The 12,275-nt window shown below is 45.2% G+C and overlaps 1 protein-coding gene across 1 annotated transcript in view; it reads right to left on the bottom strand.

The window, feature by feature from the left end:
* cyth1a (cytohesin 1a) overlaps positions 1-11,643 on the bottom strand; it is a 65,631-nt gene extending 53,988 nt beyond the window's left edge. Inside the window, exon 1 of the mRNA XM_086057611.1 lies at positions 11,382-11,643. Within this exon, the coding sequence (XP_085913737.1) occupies positions 11,382-11,400 (19 nt within the window). The 5' untranslated portion in view covers positions 11,401-11,643. The remainder of the gene's footprint in view (positions 1-11,381) is intronic.
* Positions 11,644-12,275: the final 632 nt, after the last annotated feature.

Raw genomic sequence — 12,275 nt, 5'->3', positions numbered from 1 at the left:
ACAATGAAAACGTGTTTTTTGATAGCAAAATAAGTGTATTTACATTCAACAGTGTAACATGTCTACTCTCAGGATCATGATACAGTGACCTGGTGTTACGTCTGGCTTCCTCATGTCCTTCAGTTCCTATACCGGGTGGTCAGAGATGTTCTGATCCATCTTATCCACTCCATTCATGATGGCGTCGTAGTCCAGAACCAGTGTCTTCTCCGTGATCAGACTGTACCCACTCCTCCGATGAATATGCATTGGACTCAGGGTACTCTTCATCGTCCGATTGAACGTCCACCTGTGCAGAAGTGCTCGGTTGTGCACCACGTTTTCCGGCGTTAGCATCGCTAGCCGGTGAGGCTTTACGACGTGATTGAAGCCGCCGCGTCAACGCTAACAACTTCGGCGTCAACCTCGGAGTCACCATCATCATCATCATCATCATCATCATCATCAATGTGCTCTTTAGCACTGGTCGATGTTTTTCGTCTTTGAAAAAAATGCTCAAGCGTGAGCTGCTTGCAACCAGTCGCCATTTTCGCTTCCTCAGCCATTCTGCCCTCAACACTCTAAATCCACCTCACGTCTTCCACTACTGACTCCTACCCGATCTTGTCCAAAGAGAGTCTCGATCTGCTTGATACTTTGAGCACAGCTGGCCAAGGCTTTCCTCCACCCGTTTCCATTAAAAAACATAGTTAACGTCTTTTAACGTTTTTGGCGGCACTCATTTGGATTTTACTAAACGTTATTAAACGTTTTTGGCGGTCAAAGAGTTAACGTCGTCCTCAACTTGCCATCCTACGGCTCCCACCACACATTCCGGGGAAGGATGGGTTCTGCTTCAGTCTCAGCGGGCTTGGGGTCATGGATACGTGACAGGGCGTCTGCCTTAGTGTTCTGGCTCCCCGGCTTGTAGGTCAGAGAGAACAAAAATCGGTTAAAAAACAGGGACCACCTGGCCTGTCTGGGGTTGAGTCGTTTGACCTTGCGTAGGTACTCCAAGTTTCGCTGATCGGTCCAAATCACGAAGGGTTGTTCTGCCCCCTCAAGCCAGTGCCTCCACTCCTCGAGTGCTACTTTTACCGCCAGGAGTTCACGGTCGCCGACGCAGTAGTTGTGCTCTGCCTTGGAGAGCCACCTGGACAGAAAAGCGCAGGGATGGACCTTGCCATCCTCCTGGCAGCGTTGGAATAGAACGACCCCGATTCCAACGTTGGAGGCATCCACCTCCACCACAAACTGTTGTTTGGGGTCTGGAACCTTGAGTATCGGGGCTTCAATGAATCGTTGCTTGAGAGCATTGAAAGCGGTATCAGCCTCCGGGCTCCAGCAGAATCGCACCTGTGGAGAGGTCAAGGCATGCAATCGGGCAGTGATGGAGCTGAAGTTCCGGATGAAGAGACGGTAAAAATTGGCGAAACCCAGGAACCGTTGGACTTTCTTCCGCGATTCTGGCGTGGGCCAGTCCCTTACAGCGCTGATCTTGCCAGGCTCCATCTCTACCCTTCCTGGTGATACTCCGAAACCCAAGAAGGAGATAGTGTTCACGTGGAAGAGACTCTTCTCTGCCTTCACATACAGCTTGTGGTCTAGTAACCGTTGAAGGACTTGTGTCACGTGCTGCCGGTGGCTCGCCAGGTCTGGGGAGTATATCAAAATGTCATCCAGGTATACATACACGAAGTAATCAATGAAATCCTTTAGTACGTCATTTATCATGGCCTGGAAAACTGTGGGAGCGTTGGTGAGCCCAAAAGGCATGACGAGATACTCGTAGTGGCCCCGAGGAGTGTTGAAACCGGTTTTCCACTCTTCTCCCTCTTTAATCCGGACGAGATGGTAGGCATTCCGGAGGTCCAGCTTTGTGAAGACTTTGGCTTGTTGCAGTTGGTCGAATACGGATGACGTCAGGGGCAGGGGGGTAGCGATTCTTGATGGTGATTTCATTCAGTGGGCTGTAGTCGACAGATAGTCGTAGGGAGCCGTCCTTCTTGCCTACAAAGAAGAATCCAGCCCCGCCGGAGAAGAGGACGGCCTCGTTCAGGCCCCGAGAATGAGTACAAGCTACCCTTGGGAATGGTAGACCCTGGGATCAGGTCGATGGAGCAGTCATAGGGTCGATGTGAAGGAAGAGCCATGGCCTTGGTTTTGCTGAAGACGTCACGAATGTGATGATAGCAGGAGGGGACTGTGTTCCGGTCCGGATACTCGTCAGCTGTGGTGGAAGCAAGAGACACATGGTTCACTGCAGCCGAGGGTGCACGTGCCGCCGACTGGTTCAGTCCATGATACACGCAGTCCTCTCCCCAAGTCATGATGTGCCCAGAGTCAATGTGTGGGTTGTGCAAACACAACCAAGGATGTCCTAGAACCAGGATGTGAGACGGGGATCGAAAAACCTAGAATTGAAGGCATTCTTTGTGTTGTCCTATATGCACTTCGAGAGGCTCTGTGATATGGGAAATGTCAAATAATACTCTGTCGTTGAGTGCTCTGGCTTGGATTGGCGTGTTTAGCGGCTCAGTTGCAGCTTGTAACTGTTTCACCAGTCCATGAGACTTTCATCGGCCCCTGAGTCGATGAGGGCTGGCAGATCTGTGGTGACAGCATGGCGAGTGATCGTGACAGGCGTGAGTTTTCGAGCTTTGGCTTGTTCGGGGAAACCTGCACTCACCAGAGAGGCTCGTTTGGCGGGGCAGGTGACCGGATTCATCGCAGTAGTAGCACCGGCCCTCCCGGCGGCGGCGTTGTCGTTCCTCCGGTGTCAGTTGGGCTCGGCCTAGTTGCATGGGTTTGTCGTCGCTTCCTCGGATTCCTACCTGGGTGGGTGTCGGAGAAGGAGGAAGCCGTGGAGCTCCCGTGGCTGGTGGTCGCAGGAGGGGCCCCAGTCCGGTTCTTCTTTAGGTCCCGCTAGCCTGAGCGAGCTCCCGCCACCGATGGTCTGTGCGGATGGAGAGTGAGATCAGCGAGTCCAGGTCAATGGGGGGCAACAGTTCTCTGCGTGGTAAGACCCTTTAAAAAGTGATCGTAAAGAGCCATCGCGTTCCAGCCACTTTCGACTGCCAGGGTGCAAAACCGGATGGCGTAGTCGCTGACGGAGTCCCTGCCTTGCTGAAGATTGCTCAGCTCTCGAGCCTTGTCTCGATCCGTATTGACGGGATCAAAGACCTGGCGAAGGGCTGTGCGAAAGTTGGAGGCGGTCTGGCAAGTCAGAGAGTTCCTTGCCCATTCTGCGGTAGCCCATGCCCTGGCTCGTCCGGTCAGATGAGAAACCATGAAGGTCACGTGGGAACACTCTGTGGGGATTGTTCAAAGTGGATCTTGCAGTCGGTCAAGAAGGCCTGACATTGTCCAGGCTCTCCGGAGTAGAGTTCCGAAGCCAGCCTCAAGCCCAGTCCGGCAAGCGAAGAAGGCGGAGCAGAGGGTCCAGCCGGTAGTTCCGGTTGTGCGGCGGGTACAGTGGAGCCACGCAGATGACTCACCAGTTCCTGTACTTGTCCAGAAACCTCGTTCCTTTGGGTGGCCATGGCGTGCTGGAACTGATTCCGCAGCGTGGTTTCCAGCCTCCCTGCGCTGCTGGGTCCATTTTGGCTGAAGTATGCTGACACAACGAGGAAGGGAGGACCCAGGCGCAGGGAGTCGGTTGGCCTCAATGGCAGCAGTTTATTTACAAAAAAAAAAAAAAGACAACTAAAGACACTCCACTTAGGAGGGAAAAAGGCACTAAAACCAGGCACAGGCACAGGAACAAAGCAAGGCAAGGCAAGGACTGTGGCTCAAGAGCTGTGAGAACGCTTCCATGCATGGCGTGTGACACTTCAGCACTGGGAGGTGGCTGATGCAGTGTATTTATTAGGTGGATAATTGGAGACAGGTGGAAGCAATCAGGAACCGGGATTGAGCATGGCAGGAGGAAGGGCAAGTGACCTGGAGTGAGAGTTGTGGTTAGTTCTTTTAAAATAAAACCAGAAATGGATGGACCAAAATAAGAGCAACACAGGCCCCGCTTACTGCGGCGTGACAGAGTCAATGTTTCTATCATTCAAAGTGGGCATCCATCAATGTTTCCGTCGTTCGTCATCAAAATGGGCATTCCATCATTGACGGACTGCCTTGATCCACTAATACTGACCGGCCTTTAACACTCACTCACTTTGCTTGATGTTGCTTGTTATGTTACTATTCTTTTCCTCACTAATGTCACCATAGTATGTGCACATGGTCATAACTGACGACCGCCGCGCACAGACTTGATATTTCACCTTTTTAGTACCCTTCGCTGTTCAATAACCTGCCTGACTCAAAATGGTGCACTGGAGGACCCATAGCTGCCTGATGTCAAACAAACAAACTGAGCACTAATGTCAAATAAACAAACTGAGCACTAAACATAGCAGTAACAAGGAATTTACAACAGAAGGAAAACATTATCACCGTGGTCAATCATTAACCGTCAACAAAAATGTTGACGGAATGCCCACCTCTGCATGAGTCAGTAAATTGTAACACTGATTACAACACTGCAAACAAATCTGTGGCTTTATCACTTTAACTTTTCATGTTTCATGAAACAATGATATGTAAACAAACATGCGCACTGCACTTAAGCACTGAACTTATAAACAAACAAACATACATACATACATACATACATATACACACACACACACGCACACACACGCACACATACATAGTCCAGAGAATCAAGGACGCATCTGTCGAGGAAGGACGCATCTGTCGAGGAAGGACGCATCTGTACAACTACATTGTTGCAATATGCCTGGTGGAAAAAGAGTTGACGAAATTGAGGAGATAAAATCTTCTGTTGCAAAACTTAAAGAAATGGTCACCGAAATAATTGAAATAAAAAAGAGCATCCAGCCACTTCTGCAGGAAATTCAGCAGTTGAAGAAATAGACACAAGAAAAATATGCCAACGAGAGCAAGTGAAAACTCAACTCAGAGATTTGGGATTAATTGTGGATCCAGCGCACATCCAGATGTGCTTTTCGCTTCCAACTGGCGGGACACGACCACCGGCAGTTCTTATCAGGTTTGTTGACAGGAAGAAAAAGATTGCTCTTTTGAGAGATCGCTACAAGCTTAAAGGTAAACATGTCTACGTCAATGAAAATCTCACAAAACGAAACGCTGACATTGCCAGAAGGGCACGACAATTGAGAAAGAATGGATTTATCGAGAACACGTGGACAAAAGACTGTCGGATCTTCATCCAAACAAAAAAAGACTCATCTTCTCAGAAGAAAATACGGATCGTGAAAAGAGTGGAAGAATTGGCAGAGTTTGAGAGACAATAACTCCTATCAGTAACATCATTTAATTGTGGATTATGTCTTACCCAAATGAAATTATTGTAACATATTACTAATTAACCCAAAACTGGAGCTGTCATGATTTGAATAATGTAAATATAGCATATGATTACTTGCTGATACTGCCAAGGTTAACTCTTGTTTATACACCTGCATTGATAACATGTATTGCTGTTCCTGTAAGAACATAAACATTGTCTGGCTCTATTTCTGTTTGGACATTTGTTGTAACATGCACGGCTGTCGTGATAAGGTTGTATTGTGGCTGCAATGTATCTGCTGTAAATAGTTACAATGGGGTTGGTGAACATGGTTCCGGGGTGCGGCTAGCGGGGGCTACTGCGCCGTGTGGGCTGGCCTTGGTGAGCACTCAGGAGTATCAAGATCTAAGCAACATCGGATGCTGGCAACAGTGGTGGCTGAACTGACCGGAATGGAGAGAACATTGCTGTGGACGCAATGGGCAGAATGCAAGCCCATCTACTCTTCCGGAAGCCACAACATGTGTGAAAGCTGATCCAAGGTCAGCAAAGACACTACTGGTGAACGAGCATGCGCTCGCCTTAACTGCTCGCCTGGTTGGGTGGGTCTGTTGGTAGCGTCCAGGAACCGATTGAACAATTCCAAATGATTGGTACTAGCTGCAACTTACACACAGACACTATTCACTGAGCGAGGAGTGTGCAGACTTAAGTCTGGGATTGATAACGATATGAATCAATGACTATCATAATCAATGTATATGACTGATGCGTATAGTAAGAATCGATGGGGACGGGTTACTAATAAGCCATGGCTTCTACCCGTCAGCCCTTCTTTCGGATGTCAATGTTGCAAATGATATTATGTGATCGATGTAACCTGTAATAATGTGTCCAAAAGGAAAAAATGAATACAAAAAAAATATATATATATATATATTACTGTATATATAAAAATAATAAAGCCTTTATAATACTGACCGACTGAAAGAGGTTTTGTTTTTGTTTTTTTCGAAATTGCTACTTGCTACGTTGCAATGTCTATTTGAATCCAATTGTTCAGCCCTACAACCAAGTAAATCTTCAGGTTAGGGATGCACCAATACTGACACCTGGTTCTCATAGACAAATAATAAAAATTCTCCAATTCGATGCACCAATATTTGATGACAACAGTAAATTAATGCAGTATTACCATTATTAGCTACTGTATGTGCCACATACACATAGTGTAGACATACACACAGTGTAGTGAATAAAGTGCTACTTTCACCAATTAAATGTATTTTTTGGTCTTCGATAGATTGTGCATGTTTTTGGAACGCATGTAGAAGCTGAGTACTCAGAGAAAACTGACACATTCAAACCATTCAAACCAAGAACTTCAGTAGTGTCAAGCCGAGTTGTCAAACACTAATTCACCATGTTGTTCATAACTAACATAAAACTGCTAAAGTTAGCATCCACCCTGGTGAAAGGCTCGAGCTGAACACTAAATATAGACTTAATGTGCAGATCACAGCATGAAACTGTCACAGTAAAAACTTCTGATGGTCACAATTGGTGCATTTTAATGAGACGCCGTTGCTTTTTGATGTTCATTTCTGTGTGGTACTTTGTTTTTTATTATTAGCATAGCATCCACAGCATGGGTCCCATGTGATTTGACTGCCTTGCTACTACTTTGACAGCTCTTCTCTTCTCACTGTGCTTCGTTCATGACAACATCTATGTGCATGTGTTACGCACGTGTCAATCATAACGTAGGGAGGCTCACCAACACTTCCACAACAAGCCGCCTTAGTTCAATTACCCATTTGTGGTGGTGGCAGTACAGGAAAAAAGAAAAAGGAAAACACTTGTGTTAGTACTTTACAGAGCAGACAGAACAGTGAGTGCCATTTCCTATTTTATGGTTATCATCATCACTGACACGCTTCTGTGGTGGCATGGTACACAGTTCATCCCAAAGATACTTGCTGAGCTAAGTCGCATTAGATTCGCCGAAGTTGGAACTTCGCTGGCATAAAAATTGTCATGTTCTGATTTTTTTTGTGCGTCTCCTTTGGTCTTGTTAAGTGTAATACTGCCCTTCCTCGTGTCAACCAATCAGTGCCCTCAACCACTTGTGTCTTGCCCCAGGTGTATCTTGTTGTGTCATTAGTGTGTGTGTGTGTGTGTGTGTGTGTGTGTGTGTGTGTGTGTGTGTGTGTGTGTGTGTGTGTGTGTGTGTGTGTGTGTGTGTGTGTGTGTATTTAGTCTCCTGTCTCGATTCATTGTTGTTTTCCTCCCGTCATGCTGCTAGTTTTTTACCTTGTTGTCCTCCCCACGTTTTGTTTCACTTGCCATTTGGAGTTCGCTTTTGTTTTGTATGATTAAATTGCTTTTTTTTTCTTTACCTCTGCCTCCTTGCCCTGTTTCCCTGCGTTTGGGTCCGCAAACACCACTACCCCCCTGACAAAAAATAGTGACAAAACTATAATTAAAGGTAATATATCACGATATTTTAAGCCCTTCCACAACTATAACTATAGGCATACAACGATTAAATCTTACCTTTGACACCATGGCGATTTAGCTTTTTATGAAATATTAGGTATTTTGCTGCCTATTTTTCTAACGCAGAAGTAAAACGCCCGGTTCAGTAAAACCCCGCCTCTACCCTCTCGTCCTAAGCCAGCTGCTGCGCGCACCACCCACAAAACTCTGGAGCGCCGCGTTCCAAGCACTCCTCTGAGTGGCAGCGGCGAAACTGGCCAGCCCTTGCAGTGCAACCGCTTCTTCTTTAAATGTGGAAATTGGATGGATGTTTAATTCTTCAATAAACATTTGAAACAAAACGGCTCCTTTGCTGCAAGAAATCGTAGTGAAGGAGGAGGGAGGGAGTTAGGTCCAACAGTGCAGTAATTACGCTTGTAGTTTACTCAAGTGTCAGCCACGGAAAATTTGGGAATTGAAGACAGCCAATTGTCATTGCACTTTGGCAGTGCAAATGTGAAGGATAATTGATTGCTTTGAATTCATTTGGACAGAATGTTTAAGGCTACTTTTATCACTATCCTGCAAGCATTGAGGTCTCAAAGAAAGTGGGCGTGTGTTTAGTCTGCATAAGCGGTGCAGGGGGTGGGTCCGCACCTGATCACATCATAGAGTGAATACCCACTAGTTTTCTCGGGTTGGGAAAGGCTGGTGCTTGGAGAGCAGAATGACCAAGAATTTCTTAAGATAGTCCTGCTCACCATATTGGAATATCTTCTGAAAAAATGAATCAAGTAAATGCTTTTAAAACAATGGGCGGAAAAAAATAAATCTTAAAATATGCTCTGTCACTGGTATTGGCACCCTTTCCTGTAAATCAGTATGGAAACACCATTGTGACTCACTTTTGGTAAATCACAAATGAGAATGTGTTTTTAGAAAACCCGTTCTAAATTGTCTGTGCCCAATTGACATGAATTAACCGATGAAAGATGACTTTGATGTTTTTAAAAGACACCTGTTATCCCCTTTTCTTTTGTCAAACTCGTGAAACCAAGGAGCCGACTGAGGACATCAGAAGTGCGATTATTCACAAACACAAGACCTCCAAAGGGTATAGAGCCATCTCCAAAAACTTTGGTAGCCCTGTTTCAGCAGTGCGTAATGTTATTAATAAGTTTGGCGAGCATGGGGAACTGTCAAGAACCTCCATGGAAGTGGGTGGAAGAGAGAAATTGATGACAGAGGTCTTCGACGATTGGTGCGAATGGTGGAAAAAAACACACCACGTTAAACGTCCATAGACATGAAAGCAAACCTGGAACAGTTTGGGATCATGGTTTCTCAGGGCTTCATGAGCAAAGACCATTCCTGAGACAGACATTTAAAAAAATGGCTAACCTTTGCCAAGGAGTACCTGGACAAACCACAATTATTTTGGGAAAATGTTCTGTGGACGGATGAGAGAAAAATAGAGCTTTTCTGCAATGCACGCCAATAGTTTTATTACAGACAGCGCAATGAAGCTTCCAAGGAAAAGAACACCCTCTTTACAGTTAAGCATGGTGGAGGATCCATCATTCTGGGGGGCTGCTTTGCTACTTTGCTGCATCTGGTACTGGAGGCCTTGATCGTATCACAGGAATCATGAAATCTGAGAATTATCAAGAAATTCTAGGGAGTCATGTCCTACCAAGTGTTAGACAACTGGGTTTGAATCAAAGGTCATGGGTCCTCCAGCAAGACAAAGACCAAAGCACACATCCAAAGGCATACGGGAATGGTTAAAAGGCAAAAAATACTGTTTTAAAATGGCCAGCAATGACTCCTGATCCAAATCCGATTGAAAATCTTTGATATGAGCTTAAATGTGCCATTGCAAAAAAAAAGAGGAAAAAAACCTGCAAACATTCAAGAGCTTGAACAATTTGCAAAGGAAAAGTGGGGGGTAAAGACTAGCGGAGAAGTTGCAAGAAGCTCAGAGATGGCTATAAGGAGCGTTTGGAAGCTGTCGTCACTGCCAAAGGGTGTGCAACCAAATATCCAAGAGGGGTGCCATTATTGCTGCACATACTGTGTTTTCTATTTCTTCTTTGGAATTACATTATGCAAGTTGAAAAACAATGTTCTTTGTTGAATTACTTAGGACAACTTGGGTTGACGGCTCCCCTCTTTGGTGGAGATTTTCATGCATGCCAGATCCCCCACACCAACATCTATCGAAACTCAAACACAATCTGCTTCTTCCTCTGGTCGTTGAATCGGTGGAGGCTGGTGTCTGTGGATCTCACTCTGCTTCATCTGTCCTTCCTTCCTTTCCTCAGTCTCTCCTTTGGTCTCTTGAGGTCTCCCTAATTTGTTGGAATTTAGATGTTTCTGGGGTCGGTGAAAGACTTGGGTTGGTAACCCGTGGGTAGTAGGTAATGTCTGGTCAGTGCTGGATTTCACTTTCCTTTCTTTGATCCTTCCTCGGGTCTCCTGACAACCTCACGACTCTAGCTGAATTCTGAAGTATTCGGTTTAGGTGAACGGTATGGGATTTTTAATAGGTTTTAGGTGAACTAATGAATACACACTCACACGCACGCACACACACATACTCACCCACATACAAAATACAAATTAATTTTAAAAAAGAAAAAAGAGAGAGAGAGCAATGATGATGACATGTCAAATCGGTAAAATTACCGAATGAACAATACTGAGCTCTCTCGGGAAAAAAAAAAACTAAAAAAAATCTTAACTGTAGCATCTGTGTCAGGCTCGTTCATGGTGCACGTGTGATTACGTGCACGATCTTAAAGCGAAAGCCACAGTTGAAAACCGAAGACATGACTTCAAATGAGGTAAGAAAAACTCCGCCCCTTCCCTCCCCAAATAAACTGTGGAGTGTGCGGGTCCGCAAACTCTTCTATAAAGGGAAGATAAAAGTGGATAGGTGCAGTCAGAGTAAAACAGTCGGGCTTTTCGTACTCATCTGGGCATTGGTTGAGTATACATGATGTAGAAAAAGCTTTAATATTACCTTTTTGAACGGCACAATGCACCTTTAAATATTAATAATAATACTATAATAATAATAAAGACCCTGTTTTAAAAAAACAAGGCTCAATGTGTACAACATTTAAATATATGTAGAACTTGTATTAAAATACCCCAAAAATATCGGATACAAAAATATGGAGAAAAAAAATACAAATGTATCAAATTTGATCACAATATCACAAAAGCACACAGCCATTAGTTTACAACCTTTTCTATTATTATTTTTGTTGGAAACGTTGCTGTGAGGCCACTGCTCCCAGCTACTCTATTTTGAGAAGTACTGCAAGCACACCGAATACTAAAGTGATGCATAATTGATACAAAAGTCTCCCTGTCATTGCCTCGCCAACCTCTAGTACGTTATGTTGAATCATCTTGTATCATTTACAGCTTTCATTATATTAGTTGCTGAGTACAGCAGCAGCAGCAGCAGCGTGCCGTCAGGTCTGCAGTGTGACGCTTAATAATACATCATATAACACATTTTGTCCTTTATTTATTCCAAGTCACATGGTAGCTGTGATGAAGGAAGAGCGAGTTAGGGACAAACCTGGAGTGTCTCCCTCCATCCTGGTGCTCCTCTGGCGGCGCGAGGGAGTCTCAGTACCCGGGGGAGGGAGGCTGCGAGGCCGTCACCGAACCACCCGGAGCAAGCCGGAAACCTCCTTCCGCGCGCTCTCTCTCCTCCTCCTTCCTCGCTAGAATCTACTTAACAGAGCCTTCGCCCCGTCACTTTCAACTCGGAAGAGACCAAACGAACACAAACGGTTTGTGTACGTGTTGTCAAACGAAGGCGAACTGTACTTCTGACGCCGCCGGTCCGCGCACACACGCATGTCCCGCCCACCTCCGCCGTGACGTCACATGTCAACTTTACCTTAGCAAAAAGTTGGGCGCCCTTTTGGCACTTATCGTTTTTAATTGACTGTAAGAATTACATAAGACATCGGAAATTAATTTGTACGTATGTACTTTTTATTCTTAAGAGCTCAAGAAGGTGCAATGTAACACAAGAGAAGTAAGACGAAGAAAGGGAGGCAGGCAGAAAAGAAAACAGAAGGAAATTAGGAAGAAAACAAGGGTGACGAAGGGAAGGGTAAAAATGATTAAACAAATTTAGCAAAAGGAAGGAAAAATGGAAGGGTGAATTCAAGGAAGGACACAAGGATGGATAAGGGTTGGGGAAAGGAAGGAGTGACGGGATTGATGAAGAAAACGAGGATGTCTAGAATGAAGGAAAGAAAAGGTAAGGGAGGACGGATTGGATTAAATTAAAGGAAGGAAAGACGGCAGATGCAAGGTAAGGATAATGGAAGGTATGAAGGATATACGGTTGTATGAAAGTAAAGAACAAGGGGAAGGAAGGCAGAGAGTGAAATAAGTAAGTATGAATGGAAGCAAGGGGAGAGGATGGATCATGGAAAGGAATGAAAGGACAAAAAAG

The sequence above is a fragment of the Leptonotus elevatus genome, chromosome 1, assembly GCF_054856555.1.
Source record: "Leptonotus elevatus isolate MCC_2025b chromosome 1, RoL_Lele_1.0, whole genome shotgun sequence".
Taxonomy (NCBI): domain Eukaryota; kingdom Metazoa; phylum Chordata; class Actinopteri; order Syngnathiformes; family Syngnathidae; genus Leptonotus; species Leptonotus elevatus.
This window is presented reverse-complemented; position numbering and strand designations above follow the sequence as displayed.